We start from the raw sequence: 18,575 nt of genomic DNA, 5'->3' as shown, positions 1-18,575 counted from the left end.
AATCCAGGTCAGGGTTGACTCCAGGAGCTCTTCCCAGGCTGAAGGCCACAAGTCTGGGGCAGGAGCGGTGGAGTGGCCCCTTCCTTCTGGCCTGCCCTCATGCGCCGGGGCCAGATCCGTCTCCTAGCAACTCGGAAGGAGAACCCACTGATGTCGACATCTCCCGGCTGTGGCTCGACGTGAACAATGGGGAAGAGGTGCCAAGAACCATAGCTGGGGATGGAGACCCAGCCAGGGCTGCTCCTGCCAATCGTGGTCTTGTTGCAGTTGTGGGGGACACAGGGCTACAATCCAGAGAGTAAGTAGGGTCTCGGGGAGGAGGAGCGGGGGGAAGGAGAAGCGGGAGGAGGAAGAGAAAGGAGGAGGAGAAGCAGGAGGAGGAAGAGGAGGAGAGATAAAAGATGGAGGAGGAGAGAAAGGAGAAACGAGGAGGAGAAAGGAGGAGGAGAAGCAGGAGGAAGAGGAGAAGCAGGAGGAGGAAGAGGAGGAGAGATAAAAGATGGAGGAGGAGGAGAAAGGAGAAACGAGGAAGAGAAAGGAGGAGGAGAAGCAGGAGGAAGAGGAGAAGCAGGAGGAGGAGAAGAGGGGAGAGAGATAAAAGATGGAGAAGGAGGAGAAAGGAGAAACAGAGGAAGAGAAAGGAGGGGGAGAAGCAGGAGGAAGAGGAGAAGCAGGAGGAGGAAGAGGAGGAGAGATAAAAGATGGAGGAGGAGGAGAAAGGAGAAACGAGGAAGAGAAAGGAGGAGGAGAAGCAGGAGGAAGAGAGAGAGAGAAGCAGGAGGAGGAAGAGGAGGAGAGATAAAAGATGGAGGAGGAGGAGAAAGGAGAAACGAGGAAGAGAAAGGAGGAGGAGAAGCAGGAGGAGGAAGAGGAGGAGGAGAGAAAAAAGAAGAAGCAGAAGGAGGAAGAGAGGAAGAGAAGTAGAAGGAAGAGGAGAAGCAGAAAGAGGAGGAGAGATAAAAGATGGAGGAGGAGAAGGAGAAGCAGGAGGAGGAGGAGGAGGAGGAGGATAAAGGAAAAGCGGGAGAATGAGGAAAGGTGAAAGGAGGAGGAAGAGAAGGAGAAGGAGGAGGAGGAGGAGACGGATAAAAAAAGGAGGAAGAGGAGGAGGAGGAGGAAGAGCAGGAGGATGGTATCTTTGTTGAGGCCCAAGCAGTGTGGACTGCCCAGTGGGGTCCTCTTTTAAGTCCACCCCAATATCCTGGGGTCACGGGTCACGGGGCACGGCCCAGTCGTGGGAACCGGGGAGAACCGAAGAGGGCCCATCCAAGACTCTCACCTGATCAAACACGACCATTTTGTGCCCAGATTGTCTCAGTGCCCCAAGCAGTCACAGGGATAATTGCAAGGTACCCTTAAATGCAGTTCGGGTTAATTATCTTATTAAGTTCAATTGTTACTTAAGACTTTTAATTCCAGACTCGGAGTTCAGATTTGCTATCTCTAGCAGCCACACACAGTCTGTGGGCTGTGAATCATCCCCCCACCCCGAGGCCTTCATGGTGGTGTTAAAAAAAACACAACACGCCTCTCCTTTTACGAATACCAGGAGCAGCGACGGGGCTAAGGCGAGGAATGGTCCCATCCATGGATCCTTTCTCACACACCCTTGAGGAATTATGTCTTTGATAAATCAAAATAAATAAGTGAGCCGTTCAGAGTTGTTGGATACCAGCGAATAAATTCCCTAATAAAATCACAATAGTAAATTCCGCAAGTTCCCATAACAAGCATAAAACCCACAGGAAACCGAAATGAGATACAAAAATACAATATAGCCAGATGCAGATAACAGGAGCACACTGGTGGTCTTCAAAGAGGCGAAGTGGCTCGAATCTTCTGGAAATGGAGAAGCGCTAACAACCCTGTTGAGCAGAGGTCTCCGACCTTGGCCGCTTTAAAACTTGTGGACTTCAACTCCCACAATTCCTGAACCAGCATCTGGGGCAGGACAGAAAACAATGAATGGAAACTGATCCAGGAGAGAAGCAACCTAGAACTAAGGAGACATTTCCCGACAGTTAGAACAATTAACCAGTGGAACAGTTCGCCACCAGAAGGTGTGGATGGCGGGAAAGGGTTGATATTCCTTGCAGATAGCTGGCCGTTTTCATCCATTTTAAAGAGTCATGGAGGCCACTCGGAGGTTGGTCTTTGTCCCCAGGGTCACCTGAGTGGTGCAAATGGCCGTGGAGCCTTCTTGGCTGCAGGAGATTTTCTGCCCTGTGTCCCTTCACTCTTGGCACAGGCAGTCTGGGTTGCTTTGCGTCTCAACTTTAGTTTGAGATGTTTCTGATTCTATTGGATGTGTGAATTGACCAGATTAACAGAGTTGGAAGGGACCTTGAAGGTCATTTATCCCATCCCTCCCGGCCCAAGCAGGAGACCCTACACCGTTTCTGACCGATGGCAGTCCAGTCTCTTCTTGAAAGCCTCCAGGGATGAAGCTCCCACAACTTCTGAGGGCAACTTCTGTTCCATGGGTTGGTTGTTCTCCCTGTCAGAAAGTTTCTCCTTATTTCCAGGTTGAATCTCTCCTTGGTCAGTTTCCATCCACTGTTCCTTGTCTGGCCTTCAAAGGTTCCTTGGAGAGTAGCTTGACCCCTTCCTCCTCCTCTCTGGGGCAGCCCCTCAAGTATTGGAAGGCTGCTATCCTGCCTCCCCTTCACTAGACTCGCCATGCCATGCAATTTCATGATGGTTTGTGGCATCTCCCAAGATTTTCTCCTCCAGCTCCTTAGAGTTAGAAGGGATCAGTCTTAGCCCCCAATCTGACTCATTTCTCTGTTTCCCTTTCAGCCTGCGGGAAGCGGCCCTTGGCGCCCAAGCATGGCAGAAATGTGCGGATTGTGGGTGGCGTCGATGCCATGCCAGGAATGTGGCCTTGGCTTGTCAGCATCCAGATCCCCTCTTCCCATGGGCCTCGGCACTCATGTGGGGGGTCCCTCCTGGCCGAGCATTGGGTCCTCACTGCGGCTCATTGCTTCAAGACAAAGAAGAGGTACGTACAAAGTTGGCTTCTGACCGGGTCTGTGTAACCCAATGGAGTGTGCTGGAGAGCCACCATCCTGATTGGCAGGAGGGCTTAAGTGAGGATTCAGCCTGGACTCACTACATAAACACAAGAGGGAGAGATCTGACTCACACCCCCTTGAATGCCCGAGAGCCTTACCTGGTTGTTCCCCAGCAAAAAAACCCCAGTCAGCAGAGATTCCTGTACTATAGGCGGGGAACAATAAAGTAGCTAGTTTGAAGTCGATACCTGTGAGACTGATTAGATGTGGTGGATGTAGAAGAAGAGCCAGAGGATGGAATTGTGCACCATCAGCTTAGAGTTGTTACGTTGCCATAAGCGATCCAAGCCTAAACCCTCTTAAATTCTGTTGACTGTTATCTGGCACCAATTTACTATTGAACTTCAGTTGACTAGATTCTTGGGTTATATAGGCTCGGGCAATAAGTCCTTGCTGAACTGTATGGTCCTGATCCTTTGCATCCTTTACGTGCTTAGACCTAATGGACGGAATCTTACCGGACTAAAGTTATCAACTTTGGTCGCTCACTAGATGTGCCCTGACAGATTTCAGGATGTGGTTACCTTAACCTCTGCTCCCCTTCCCCATCCAGCTCTTGTCTTGGGCCCCACTTGGCTGTGCAGCCTCTTGTCTTGGGCCCAAATCTGGAATGTGCTGGATCTACCCTGGGAAACTGGGGTGCTCCCAAGATCCCCCCATTCCTTCACCAGGTGCACATCTCATCACATGCAAGATGTTCACCTAGCCAACCCTAAAGAGAAGCTGGCGATATAACCTAGCAACAATTGTTATTTATCTGGGAAAAAGCCTTCCCGAAAAGCTGAAATCTGGGGAAATCTTTCTCTCAACGGTTCCAGTGGGTCTCCTACTAACTGAGCCCTGTTTGCCTGCAGCTCATTGCATCTTTGGCGGATTGTGGTGGGTGCCACCGATCTCTCGAAGTTGCCAGACGATGTACAGATACACACCGTGAGCAAAGTCGTCCTCCATCAAGATTATAACCCTCTCACGGAGGAAAATGACATTGCGCTGATCGAGCTGGACAGCCCAGTGACCTTCAACGACTACGTACAACCGGCCTGCTTGCCTCGAGTCACGATGGGCTCTGAAACCAACTTCACCAGCTGCTTTGCCACTGGCTGGGGAATCACGTCTGAAAACAGTAAGAAGAGGAACTTCCTTAGGGCCAAACGAGGCCTTTGCAAGCCCTGCACTATAAAAAAAAAAGATGTGGAGACTTTGGAAAGAGCGCAGAGAAGAGCAACCAGGATGATGAGGGGACTGGAGGCCGAAACATAATAGCAGGAACTGGGAGAGGGATCTTGGAGTCTTACTGGACAACCAGCTAAATAGGAGTCAACTGTGTGTGGTGGTGGTGGTGGTGATAGCCAAAAAAGCTAATGCAATCCTAAATTGCATTAACAGAGGGATACGATCAAGATCAAGGGAGATACTAATCCCACTGTGTAAAGCCTTAGTAGGACTACACCTAGAGTCCTGCATCCAGTTTTGGTCACCACATTATAAAAGCAGAGGTTGGGACTCTAGAAAAAGTACAGAGAAGAGCAACCAGGATGATTAGGGGACTGGAGGCTAAAACATACCATGATCGGTTGCAGGAACTGGGCCTGGCTAGTCCAGGGAAGAGAAGGACCAGGGGAGACAGGAGAGCCTCTTTCAATATTTGAGGGGCTGCCCCAGAGAGGAGGAGGAAGGGGGTCAAGTTATTCTCCAAGGCACCGAAAGGCCAGACAAGGAACAATGGATGGAAACTGAACAAGGAGAGATCCAAGCTGGAAATAAGAAGAAATTTTCTGACACTGAGAACAATCAACTCATAGAACAGAAGTTGTGGGAGCATCATCACTTGAGACCTTCAAGAAGAGACTGGACTGCCATTTGTCAGAAATGATGTTGGGTCTCCTGCTTGGGCGGGGGCGGGGGTGGGGTTGGACTAGATGACCTACAAAGTCCCTTCCAACCCTGTTAATGGTGTCTGCAGGACATCTATTGCTGAGTTCCTAATGAGCTTTCATTTTCTGCTGAAGCAGGCGGTATTTCATTACTCCACTCCCTTCGGAGTTTATGGAACGATAGTTAACCAAAGGTTACCCTTTGTTGCACGCAGGTTTTGCCGCTTGCATGTGTGTGTGTGGGTGTGAGTAGGAGGGAGGGAGTCTCTTCTAGTTAGTTCCTGCAATCTTAAGAAGTTCTAGAGATATTGTGAAGTTTTAGCTCATACAGTGACCTGCCTGCCTCTACTCCTCTCCAATTAAGGCTCCGATAAGTTATGCTCAGAACAGAGCTGGAAGGGACCTTGGAGGTCATCTAGTCCAACCCCCTGCTCCAGCAGGAGACCCTAACCATTACAGACAAATGGCTGTCCAGTCTCCTCTTAAAAACCTCCAGGGATGGAGCCCCCACAACTTCTGAAGGCTGGCAGCTCCTCATGGTTTCTCCTTAGTTCCGGGTCGCTTCTCTCCTTGATTAGTTTCCATCCATTCTTTCTTTCTCTTCTTTGTCTTCCATCCATTGTTTCGTGGTTCCTTTTTCTTTCTGGTGCTTTGGAAAACAACTTGACCTCCCTCTTCTTTGAGGCAGCCCCACAAACATGGGATCACTGCTATCGTGTCTCCCCTTTTCTCTCGACAAGCCAAACCAAAACCCGGCACCCCTTCTTTGTAAGTTTTAGTCTCAAGGCCTTGAGATGAGATAACATTTAAGATAACCTCTATTGTTGTTTTTCTGGGCGCACACTGGGACACATTAAAAATGAAATTATGTTGCCTGCTCTCATACGCAACACGCACCTCTCTACATAGATATGTATATACCTACACCCTAACGTATAAATACATATAAATATTAACCCTGATCCAGTTTTAACCCTCTTAGTTGCTCTTCTCTGCACTTTTTCCAGAGAATCGGCATCTTTTTCGTAACGGGGTGACCCAAACTGGATGCTGTATTCCAGGTGTGGCCTTGCCAAGGCTTCGCAAAGCAGGGCTCTCCAGCCTTGGTGACTTGTAGACTTGTGGACAGCTTTGCTGGCTGAGGAATTCTGGGAGTTGAAGTCCACAAGTCTTCAAGTCGCCAAGGTTGGAGACCCCTATCATAACGTGTTCTTGTTCTTGAGACACTTGTGGGGGTTTTGTTATTACCATGTTTTCCCAAAAATAAGACCCTATATATATATATATATATATATATATATATATATATATATATGGATCTTAGGTTATTCGGGTTTTCTCCACGTAAAATTGGAAGTATCTAGGCGATGTTTCAATGAAGTCTCATTTATCATCTTCAGGCTTGTGTCTTTGGCTTTGTGCTTCTTGGAATAAAGCCGAAGACACAAGCCTGAAGATGATGAATGAGACTTCATCAAAACGTCGCCTAGATACTTCCAATTTTAAGCGGGAGAAAACCCGAATAACCAAAGATCCATTTACAAATACCTGCGAAAATCTCAGAAAACAAATATAGATATATATATCTATCTATATCTATATATCCACCAAAAAAGGCACCAGGTCTTATTTTGGGGGAATGTCCTCCACTGACTAACCTCGCTTGCGTGCATCACCCCCAGCCTCCTTTTCACTATCAGAGGCCTTCAGGAACTTCTCCTTCTGAGGCCGGCCAGGCTTTCCTGAGGCCCCTGCAGCCTTCAGGATCGATCCAGAGCTTTGTTCTCAGCTCCAGAGGCCTTCAGGAAAGCCTGGCCAGCCTTGCTGGCTGCAGAAGAAATGGACCGGCCAGGCAGGTGTTGGGGTGTGCGAGGCCTGCCTACACCTGTCCAAAAGGAAGTAGTAGGGAAGCTCCACCCCCCAATCCCCACCCTACCTTAATTTTTACCCGTCCACTCTGGAGTGGGCGGGATCTTCATTAGGGCTTATATTGGGTGCATGTGTAAACATCAAGCTAGGGCTTAATTTCAGGGTAGGTCCTATTTTTGGGGAAACAGGGTAGTTCTTCAATAATCTGGGGCATGGGGTGTTGGAACTGGGAGGAATTGTGAACACCCACGAGATAGCAGAAGCCAAATTAATCTACTCCCTTTCCTTGGAGGTGTGAAGACCTCTGATGTGTTGCAGGAAGCCAAACTGAACATCTTGGACACTCAGAAGTGCAACGGCAGCGATTGGTATAACGGGGCAATGAGCCCACACACCTTGTGTGCTGGTTATGAGGAAGGAGGGATCGACACTTGCCAGGTAAGGAACCCGCTACTCTTAGCCTGCTAGCCTCGGTCTTGCGTTCAATCCTGTCCCAAAAATGCTTTTTCGGGAGGCAACTGGACTTTCTTGTTTTCCTTTGAAGAGGTTTTGCTTCTCATCCAAGAAGCTTCTTTTGGATGGTGGGGAGCAGAAGGATTGACACTCCTTGCAGACAGCTGGTCATTTGCATCCTTTTACAGGGTTGTTGAGGCCACTGGGAAGTTTATCTCTTTCCTCGGGGTTACCGGAATGGGGCTCCCGGTTCCTGTAGTCTGCAATTTTTCTCTTTTAACGACACAAACAAACGTCCAAGTGGCCTCCACGACCCTCTAAAAGGACGCAAATGACCAGCTGTCTGCAAGGAGTATCAATCCTTCCATTTCCCCACCATCCTGTCAGAGCTGAAGAATCTTTTGGGGTGAGAAGCGAAACATCTTCAAAAGAAAGAAAAAACCGGGGTTTGTCCAGTCGCCTCCTGAAAAAAAGCACCTTTAGGACAAACCCTGACCTGGATGACGGGGAATCTCTGCGGACTTGTGATCAATCCTGGTTTGTTTCCCTTCTTACTTTATGATGAGGTGACCGTTTACCCACAGCCCTCGAAATGCAAGCCTGCAGCTTGTTATCTGTGCCCGCTTCATTTCATTAATCAAGGTGTCCCCATTACAGTCAGTTTAAAGGGCGGCCTGAATGCCAGCCTCCGTTTGAAGGCCGTGCAATTTTCCGCTGACACAGGAAAACACGAGTCCGACAGAAAAATCAATGTCTTAAACAAGGAAATCTATTATTAAAGGGTTGTAACTTTTTAATCGCTGCCCGTTGCTCCATTCCCCTTTTGTCTCTCTCCAACAAGCTCCAGATTCCTAAAAAGGTTGACTCAAACTGAGTCTCAGGTTGAGGCCATCTTAGGACAAAGGGGAGGATTGTTTTGGAAGGATGGAGAATGGAGTGGGAAGGGACCTTGGAGGTCTTCTAGTCCAGCCCCCTGTTCAAGCAGGAGAATCTATACCATTTCAGACAAATGGCTCTCCAACCTCTTATTAAAAACCTCCAGTGAGGAAGCATCTACAACTTCTGGAGTCAAGCTGTTCCAGTGGTTAATTGTCCTCGCTGTTAGGACATTTCTCCTTAATTCTCGGGTGCTTCTCTCTTTAGTTAGTTTCCACCTGTTGCTTCTTGTTCTGACTTCTGGTGCCTTGGAGAATAGCTTGACCCCCTTCCTCCTCCTCTCTGGGGCAGCCCCTCAACTATTGGAAGGCTGCTCTCCTGTCTCCCCTGGTCCTTCTCTTCCCTAGACTAGCCAGGCCCAGTTCCTGCAACGGTTCTTCACATGTTTTAGCCTCCAGTCCCCTCATCATCCTGGTTGCTCTTCTCTGCACTTTTTTTCTAGAGTCTTAACCTCTTTTTTATAGTGTGGTGACCAAAATTGGATGCAGGATTCCAGGTGGGGCCTTTTATGCTTTCTTTTGAATTTATATTTTGCTGACAAAGAAATAAAGGCCGACTAGTATAGGTCTATGCCCAGGATGGTGAACTTATGGCATGTGTGCCACAGGTGGCATGCGGAGCCTTTTCTGCGGGCACGTGAGCCCCAGTAAATTTTACCTGCACTGCGCATGCACGCTCCTCCCAGCTGATTTTTGGCTCATTTCAGGCCATTTTCGCTCTCCCGGGTGCTCAAAGGAAGCCTCTGCGGCCTCCGGAGGCCGAAAAATGGGCCTTCTGGAAATACCAGAAATAATGAAACAGGCCCATTTTTCGGCCTCCTGAGGCTGCAGAGGCTTCCTTTGAGCACCCAGGAGGGCAAAAAAGGCCTCAAATGGGCCGAAAATCAGCTGGGAAGTGCACGCATGTACAATGTGGGTAAGTGTATGTGTGTGTGTGTTGCACATGTATGTGTGTGTGGGAGGCAAGGTGCATTGCATTGTGGGTGACAGCACACATGCGCACACTATCACACGCACACACACTTTCGGCACACCACAACAAAAAGGTTCGTCATCCCTGGTCTATATCAAGCTATTTAGCTCTCGTCAGCCAGCCATGCCCTTCTGGGATTCGAACCCGGGCTATTTATATATTAGATAGATGTATTAACCTCTAAGCCACAGGCTCTCCTTGCTTTGTCAGCTGTACCAGGGGAGAGATTCATAGAAAAGAATTTTTTATAGGTAATATAGATATATTCTTTATAGAAAATATTCATAGATAATATAGAATTAAGTGTTTTTTTTCTGGTGAGACCGATCTATCAGGGCAACCTGGTCTACCCAAATATGGAACGGAGCATGCTCTTTGATGCCTTCCGTCCAGTCGTGGGATTCTACCGGTAAAAAATACTCCTGTTTGGCTGAACCGATAGTAAAAAAAACAGCTACCGGTTGGGCCAAACTGGTATTTCTTTCTTTTTTTTCCTCCCAACGATCAGCTGTTCTGACAATCAGCTGTGCTGGGATCCCTTTCACAGTCTTACTGCTTTGCCCAGGAGGCTTCCCTGAGGCCCAGGAGGCAAAAAGAAGCTGTGTGTGTGTGTGTGTATGTGTGTGTGTGTGTGCTGTGCACCCCCCACGCTCTGTTTTTTGCCTCCTGGGTCTCAGTGAAGCTTCCTGGGAGCAAAAACAGCCTCCCAGGAGGCCTCCCTAAGGCCCAGGAGGCAAAAAAAAATGGAACACGCAGTGGGGGGGGGGTTGTGGTAAAAGAAGAAGAAGAAGCCACGCCCACCCAGTCACGTGGCCACGCCCACCTAGCCATGTGCTTCAGACCCGCTAGTAAAAATATTTGCACCCCACCCTTGCTTCTGCCCCCCTTTTAATCGCAACACTTTATACCATGCTGATCCTGCTTGGCTCGAAATGGGATCTGCTCATTCCTGCTTGATCCCCGACTGGATCCCCCTTGAGGCCAGCAACAATTTTCCAGCCAAAGAAGACCACCAGGTGAGGCTTCCCTGTTGGGCCACGGCTGAGAGGACCAGCGAGCAGCCTTGGTCAAAGTCATTCTCCTTCTGGCAAAGTTAACCTAAGTATCTCCCCTTTCCTGAAGTCACCTGGGTTTTTCACACCCGAGGACCTGGGAATCGACGCCCAGACCTGACATACCTGGGGATATCAAGAGCTGTGTCTGAATGTAAACGGTGCCCAAGTCCCGACATGCCCCAATCCACTCCTTACCCCAGAGCTCTCCAAACTTGGCTACTATAAGACTGGCGGAGTTCAACTCCCAGAATGCTGGCTGGAGAATTCTGAGAACTGAAGCCCACCAGTCTTAAAAGTTGCCAAATTTGGGGACCCCTGCCTTACACCACCCCAACCATTTTGTTTTCTAAAATGCAACTAAACCTACTCGCGGCGCTTTTACGCCCTTCTCACAGCTCCAACCCTGGAGGCTTTCGGAAACAGACAGGACAGCCCTGTGTCTGGAATGGTCTAGGGTCTAGGGAGCAGGGGTTGGACTAGAAGTCCTCTGAGGTCCCTTCCAAACTCTATTGTTCTGTGACAATTCTATGTCGCATTTCTCGTCCGTTGCCCATCACTTCTGACTCCTCCTGAAAAGTTGCGCGGCGAGATTCAACTCTTATGCACCTCAGACTTGCTCCGTCTATGCTTTCTCACCCAGGATCTTCAAGTAGTGTGTGTGTGTGTGTGTGTGTGTGTGTGTGTGTGTGTACATCAGAGACAATTGCCTGGTAGCCTTCGACAGGCAGAGACACATCCTGAGTCCTGCCCTTGCTTAGATCACGCGGTTCTGCCACACGATATGCCTGGTTGTGAGGAAAAACAATCCTCTTTATTCTGAAGCCAAAAATTAGAGATTTGAAGCAACAGGTCTCTTTTAAATGTTACGAAAACACTCTAATAGGATGACATCACTGGGCTGTCAGTCTAAGTGATTGAGCATCCTGACAAAGGACGGGCAAAGGATTGTATCAGGATAGAGACGGGGCATGAAAAATAATGGATGATTAGTTACCAGAAGTCCTGGGGGAGTCCTGGGCTAGAAACCCCCTCCTCCCTTAAGCATGGAAACTGGCTGGGGGAGTTTGGGCCAGCCCCTCCCTCTCAGCCCGGCCTACTTGCGATGGGAGGAGAAGGGTGGGGGGTCTTGACAGGACCATGGAGGTTTCCCAGAGAGGAGGACCCCGTTCCAGAGACTGCACGGTCCTAAGCTGGATGGGGAGGGAGGAAGAGGTTTTGGGGGGTGGGCTGCGCTCCAGAGTCTCCCACATTTGGTATTTTAGAAGGTGGCAGCTTTAGTCTGGCAAGATTCCGTCCGTTGGGCGCAAGCAAGCCAAGGCTCGGATTCTACGGGATGGTCTCTGGGCTTGGCCCGAGACCACCTCACAGGTTTGCGGTGGGGAACACGAGAGCCAGGGAGATGAAACATGCTTTCCCCCTTGAGTTTCACATTTTTTTAAAAAAAGTGGGATAAAATAACAGCAACAAGAGCATCCCCTGTGCTGGAAACGGCCCCTTAACGATATCAGCAACATGATGGTCAGCCAGAAATAGCCTTGGTCTGGTGGCCAATCCTGGTTTGTTTTCGTTCCTATCTTATGGTGAACTGACCCTTTCCCCCACCACCCTACCCCAGTCCTCAAAATGCAAGACTGCATCTTGTTATCTGCCTTGGCTTCATTTATCAAGGTTTCCACCTAACAATTGATTTAAAGGGCAAGTGGAGTCCCAACCTCTTTCTGAGGGCTGCGCAATTTTCCACTGACCCTGGAACTGTGATCCAAAGGGGCAAAAAAGGCCAATGTTTTAATCAAGAAAATGTTGGATGATGCTATCCCAATAGTCACCTAGGCTTCCTCAACCGCGTGGAGCTGAGTCCTCGCCCTGATAAACCCCTTTTATTTAAATTTACAGCGACTTCCTCTCCAGCAAAGTCCCGGCCGACCGTCTTTCAAGATAGTTCCCAACTGCCGACCTTGATCAGGTTTGGAGACCTGCCAGGCTGATATCTTTCAGATGCCGCAATACTTGGCAAGAACACAAGAATGAACTAATGGTCTCCTGCAAAAGCCCACTCCCCTTTCGCTCCTCTTTTATTCCATACAGGAGGCGCCATTCACTGTCCACCTGTGCCCTTACTCCTGAGTCAACCCTTGTTCTTTAGCTGTTCCCTTCTTCTGGCAGCTTTGCGCATGCGCACACTGGGAACAGGCTCCAGCTGTTCTTCTTCCCCACCGATCTCCGACTCTGAAGGCAGATGATAACTGTCAGATGGCCCTGGCCCCATCTCTGCCTCTGACACAGAGCCTTCCCCAGGTTCCACGACTGGCCCATGCACCTCCCCAACCTCCTCACTGTCCGAGCCTGGTGCCAGCTCCGCTGACCGCTGATGGGCCACAACAAGTCATGTCCGACTCCTGGCAATTCTTTGGGCCAGGTCCCTCCACAGTTTCTGATCTTGCACTGCTTCTTTGCGTCTTTCTATGCTCTGGCTGGTGTCAACTTTGAGGGTATCTAGCCGCCGCGTTCCTTGGTGGCCTGGTTTCCTTTTATCGCGAACTCTTCCAAACATATTTGATTTCTCCAGAGAATTCCCCTGCATGAAGCGGCCAAAAGAAGTGACATGCAATTTTCTTGATTTTTGCCTTCCAGCGACATGTCTGGTCTTATGCGCTTGCTTGTTAGTCACCTTTGATTAAAGATGAACTGGTGGAAGCACTTGACTTCTATGGTCAGGGGCAGGAGACGCTAAAAACCAATGTCCCTACAGGGCCCAGAAGTACTAATGGGTGATTGGAAGGCGGCCGTTGGAGAAATGGATTGAGCAGAATAAAGTTAGTCAGCCGGGATGCTTCCTGGTGCATAGAACTGGCCATCAATTAATGCAGGGGTGGGATTCTACCAGTTTGACCCAGTTCTATAGAGCTGGTAGCTCCAAAGAGCAGCTGACGCAAAACCAATTTGCTCCAAAGATCTTCTTTTCTTCGGTTGGGCCCACCTGCCCACCCGGGCTCTAGGCTGTCTTTTATTCCCCGCTAAAGCAACCTTAGTTGCTTTGCGTGCCACAGCTGAGTGTCCTGCACATCAGCAGGAGAAGGTGATTGCTTGCAGGAGAGGTTGATTTCTACAGGTTGGGAAAGTGTGCATTCGCCAAACCGGTGGTTATGCCAGTAGGATTCCACCCCTGGATCCTTGGCGTTGAAGTAAGAAAGGTTGGACAGTCAGGATGTGCAGTTAGAACATAAGATCAAGCTACAGAAGAGATTTAGTGTGTTCAGTTTTGGGGAAATAGTGCCCGAAGAATGATAGGAAGGAATAAGAGACATTATGGAAAATTGAAATGTTATTGTTTGTCGCACGGTCAGCCAGGAGTTCGGTCTGGATTTGGCATTTTTGTTCACCTATCGAGTCCTTCCCAAGGACCTGGGATAGGCAGATGTGGTGGACGTTTGAGGGGGTTACAACTATTGTCGCGGGATGTCAGCTCTTCTAAGTCAAGCTGCCTTTCGCAGTTGACCGATGGGGATTTTGTCAATGCCAGTGGTGTTCAGGTGGTGCTCTGGATGGTTTGGGATTGCACCTATCCCAAAGGTGCCTATGACTATTGGTAGAGATAGTCCTTGTTTAGTGACCATTTGAAGTTACACAACGGCACTGAAAAAAGTGCCCAGGACCATTTTTCACACTTATGACCATTGCTGTATCCCCATTGTCACATGAGTTACATTCGTATGCTTGACACCTGACTCACATTTATGATGGTTACACTGGCCCTAGGGGTGCGATTCAACTGGTGTAACTACTGGTTTGGAGAGCGTGAGCTTTGTGCACACGTGGAGCATTTGCTAATTATCTTCTCCAGCAATCCCTGTCTGTTAAACAGCGGGTGCATGGCAATCCGCTGTGCTGTGTGAATCAGTTCAGCTTGAAAAACAAGATAGAAAGCACACCCTAGAGCGGGGGTCGCCAACCTTTGGGACCTCAGGGACCACCAAACCCATCATTTTAAATCCCACAGACCAGACACCCTGGGAAAATCTCAAAAAAAGTCTGCAAGAAAATTCCCCACCCTGTTTTCCTACCGATCGATCGTTCTTTATTTGGGATCGCAGGATACCGTCTCCAGCTCCGTTCTCAGAGGGAGAGAGAGAGAGAGAGAGAGAGACTTTGGGCTTCATGCAAGGAAAACAGCAGAAGCCGCAGAAGTCTTTCTTTCTCTCCCCCAAACTCCACCAGAAATGAGTCTTTGCAGCCTCTTGGAGCAGGAGGCCTTGCAAAGTCCCAAAGACTCACTTCTGGGGGAGTTTGGGGGAGAGAAAGAAAGTCTTCTGCTGCTTTCCTTGCGTGCAGCCAAAAGCAGAAGAAGAAAGAAGTGGAAAGAAGCAGCCCGGTGGCCAGGCCAGGCTCATGGGGGGCAAGTGGGGCAAGTTTGCCCCCTCTGCCCTTCTCCCCCTCCCCTCACTATCTTGTGTTGTTCACAGTGCAAGCAACGCAAGCCTTGTGTTCCCGCGGGCCATGTGGGTGGTGCAGCCTTGTGTTCCTGCGAACCTGGATTAATTGCTTTGGGGGTGAAATTTTGCAGACCACCAAAATTTTCTCACAGACCACCAGTGATCCCCAGCCCACTGGTTGGCGACCACTGGCCAGGAGCCCAGGTGAGTGACTGGACCAAACAGCCGATCATTGGAGCAAACCTAACCGGTTTGCTTTCAGCTGATTCTCGGAGCCCTCTGGTTTGCCCGAACCGGCCGAACCGGTAGAATCCCACCCCGACTGTCCCAGGATCGTGTGACCATATTTTGTGACCTTCTGACAAGTCAAGGGGGAAGCCAGATTCACTTCACAACTGTGTCACTAATTGAACAACTGCAGCGATTCGCATAACAGCGGTGGCAAGAAAAGAAGTAAAACGGGACAAAACTCACTTAACAAATTTCCTGCCTAGCAACATAAATCCTGGGCTTGATTGTGGTCGTAAGTCAAGGTCTACCATCACCCGAGTTTCCCCCTTTCCCTTGTGCCTAACTGACGTTGTTTCCCCTTTCCCCTCTCTCCCTGCAGGGGGACAGCGGAGGCCCGTTGATGTGCAAGACGTCGCCCGCCTCTCTCTTCTACATTTTGGGGATCACCAGCTGGGGAAAAGGCTGTGGTGAGGCCAACAGCCCTGGAATTTACACTTCTGTCCAGCAATTCCTGGAGTGGATCCTGGGAGAAATGATTGAAATCGATGAAGGAACAGCCTCAAGGGGGGAACACCCGCTAAAGCATAGACCGAAGGGCTCCGTGACCCTCCTTCCAATAAAGACGGCGGCTTCCCAACCCCTAGAATATCGGGAAGGAAACTACATAGACAGCTCTAGGGAACCCTTCCCCACAACCAACGAGGATGAGGATCAGCAAGAGGAGGCCACGTGGAAGGCTCTGCCGAGAGAAACAGAGCCCACCATCGCTCTCCAAGAGCCCGTCGTTCCTTCGGGGTTCTTACCGCCATCTCTAGAACCTCCCTACGTCCCTGTGGAGCAACTGGTCACCTTGGAGCCCCCTTCTATCCTAAAGAAATCTCCCCACTGCTTTGCCTCTTCCCTATATCCCGAGAGAAATCCCCCCGACATCTATGAAGCCCCCGTTCATTCCTCCTGAAGTCAAGATCAGTGTGGAACCCCCATACATTCCCAAACAGGAGCCTTATATCACCCCAGAGCCCCCGTCCTCCCCACGCAACCTGACTATGTCTCCCCGCTATCAGCTGACAAGACAAGGGCCCATCTCTTCATATTTGCACGGAGCTCTTCTAGAAGAGCTCCAGAACCTCCTATATTCTCTCGCAAAGCCCCCACTCTGTGGAGGAACCCTACATCCCTCGGGATCCCCCTTACACTGCCCCAGACCCCCATACACGCCTCCAGATCTCCCAGGCACTTCTCTAGTCCCCCCACACACTCCTCCGCGCCTTCGGTTTATCCCCCAGCGGCAACAATCCCTCTGGAGCCCCCTACGTCCCTCCTGAGACCCATCAGCGCATCGAGCGACCTTATACACCGCCAGAAGGCCTATATGTTCCTCCAGAGCCCCCTTTGTTCCTCCAGAGAGCCCTAAGTCATTGGAGCATCCCTACACCCCCAGCAGCCTCCATACACTCCTCTAGAGGCTCCCTTCATCCCCAAAGAGGAAATCGCCCTCCTGGAGCAACCGTATCTTCCTCCAGCGAGACCTCCGTACATGAAGCCTCCTCCGAAGGACCTCCTGGCTCCCACATGGCTTCCACGCAACTCTGTGAAGAGAGAAGCACCTCCGGAGCCCCTGGACCTTCCTCCAGAGAAGGTTGGCTTTCTAGAGCCCTCCTCTGCCCCCGAAGGAAAAGTCACTCCCGGAGCCACCAAAGATGTCTCCGAGGGGTGTCCCTCCACAGCTCTTAGCTGGTCCCCCAGCTGGGCCACAAAAGCAGGCAGTGCCCGTGGGACCGGAAGGCCCCATATCTCACCCCAGAGATATTTGAACTCCAACAGCAGCAAGAAGCTCCACCAGACAAACTCTGAAATCCTCACATCTTCTCAAGAGGTGTTGAATGAGCACGAGGGTGGAGCCCATGGCCTCTCTACTGGAAGCCCTGGGAGATCCGCTGTGAGCCAGAGGACCTATGACGGGACTCCATCAACGGGTTGATCAAGAAAGGAGCAGCCAACTTTGGTCCAGCCTGTCGGGACCCCTTCAAATAATCCCATCACGGTGCCAGCGAGCGAAAAAGGCCAGCTACAACCATCGTTGCTTCCGTTTGGGCAAAGCTGTTTCTCCTAATGGATTTTTGTTGTTACTATTTTTTTTTTTTTAAAGGAATGCTATTTAAGCTGCCCTGGGAAACCTTTGACAGGGAAGTTATATAAACCAACAAATCTAATCTTGGAGTATTTTCTTGCTCTTCTTGAGTCTGGAAGTTGTGAGTTGCAAACGCTCGGTTTATATCCTGGATGGTCAAATAATCTTCCAGACCTTCTGGTGATTTTGGAGCCATGGTGGTGCAGTGGTGAGAATAGGGTACTGCAGGCTACTTCGGCTGCCTGCTGGCTGCCCGCAATTTGGCAGTTCAAATCCCACCAGGCTCCAGGTTGACTCAGCTTTCCATCCTTCTGAGGTCGGTAAAATGAGGACCCAGATTGTTGTGGGCACAATCGGCTGGTTCTGTAAACCACTCAGAGAGGGCTGGAAAGTACTGGGAGGCTAAGAGTTGTTGCAAAATGCTATTTGCATTTCTGGAGAGGGTTGGTCTTTGGGATCAAATGGATCCTTGCTGGAGCCCATCCTCAAGTGATGGACAATCTTAATTTCCCAGAGACACGCCCCCCACGTAAGGTGGCAGGAACAGTCACACCCTAGAAGACAAAACTCAGAATCCGAAGGGGTTTGTAAAGCAACCCCTTCTTTGAGCCTCTGAACCCAGGTAGTCCTCATTTAACAACCACAATAGAAAGCAGTTACTGGGACGTTAAGCGAAACCCTAACCCTGCGTACAATTGAACTTCAGCTTTGCTTCGATTTGCAGACCCGTAAGGCGGGTGGGTTGCTAAATGAGGTCGTTCCTAAACAAGGATTACCTGTGTAACATTTAATCCTTAATGGGGGGGGTGAGGGTTCAAAGAAGGAAACCCTGCAGGCAGATGGGGTGCTTCCTTCAGTGACCCCCCCAAAAAAACCCACTCAGAAAGGGGGCGTCAGACATGTTGGAGGAGGATAAAGAGAAAAATGGGTGAGTTTATTTTACGAAAGATGTCTAGTCTAACCAAGAGAAAGACTAGCGGGACATGGTCGTGGCCTTCCAGTATTTGAGGGTCTGTCCCAAAGAAGAGGGGGTTCACCTATTCCCCAAAGCACCAGAAAGTGGGACAGGAAGCAACGGGTGGAAACTCATCAAGGAGAGAAGCAACCTGGAACGAAGGAGGAATTTCCTGACGGTGAGAAGAATTAACCAGTGGAACTGCTTGCCACCAGAAGCGGTGAAGGCTCCAACACTGGAAGTTTTTAAGAAGAGATTAGATAACCATTGGTCTGAAGTGGTGTAGGGTTTCCTGACTAGGCAGGGGGCTGGACTAGAAGACCTCCAAGGTCCCTTCCAGCCCTGGGATTTTATGATTCTATGCAATGGACAACTTCTCTTTCACGGTAAACGGTGCTAAGTAGAGAAGGGGTGAGGAGCAGGAGGACAGAGAAAGTGAGGTCACATAACAAAGACGGGGTCAATTAGCTAAACTCATGCAATGAAAACCAGTGCAACCCAGTATCCCAGTTTCTGCTTTTCTACCTGGCAAACGCACCACAAGTGTGCAGTGCGTCGTGTGCAGTGTTGTGTTCTTGAAGCTCTTCGGATCTCC

General features: G+C 49.8%; 2 protein-coding genes across 2 annotated transcripts in view; both read left to right on the top strand.

The window, feature by feature from the left end:
* ARSA (arylsulfatase A) overlaps nucleotides 1–18,575 on the top strand; it is a 175,799-nt gene that overhangs the window by 15,231 nt on the left and 141,993 nt on the right. The gene's annotated exons all lie outside the window — the stretch shown is intronic.
* LOC148125727 (uncharacterized) lies at nucleotides 220–16,875 on the top strand. The gene is given in 9 exon segments (XM_087935629.1): nucleotides 220–298; nucleotides 2,800–3,001; nucleotides 3,929–4,197; nucleotides 7,110–7,255; nucleotides 15,274–15,773; nucleotides 15,775–16,036; nucleotides 16,140–16,284; nucleotides 16,287–16,337; nucleotides 16,340–16,875. Coding segments are annotated over 9 exon segments (2,190 nt in total).

Source organism: Pseudonaja textilis, chromosome 5 (assembly GCF_049901715.1).
Source record: "Pseudonaja textilis isolate UNSWEBS1 chromosome 5, rPseTex1.2, whole genome shotgun sequence".
Classification (NCBI taxonomy): Eukaryota; Metazoa; Chordata; class Lepidosauria; order Squamata; family Elapidae; genus Pseudonaja; species Pseudonaja textilis.
Note: the sequence above shows the minus strand (reverse complement) of the source record. Positions and strands in the feature narration are given on the sequence as shown.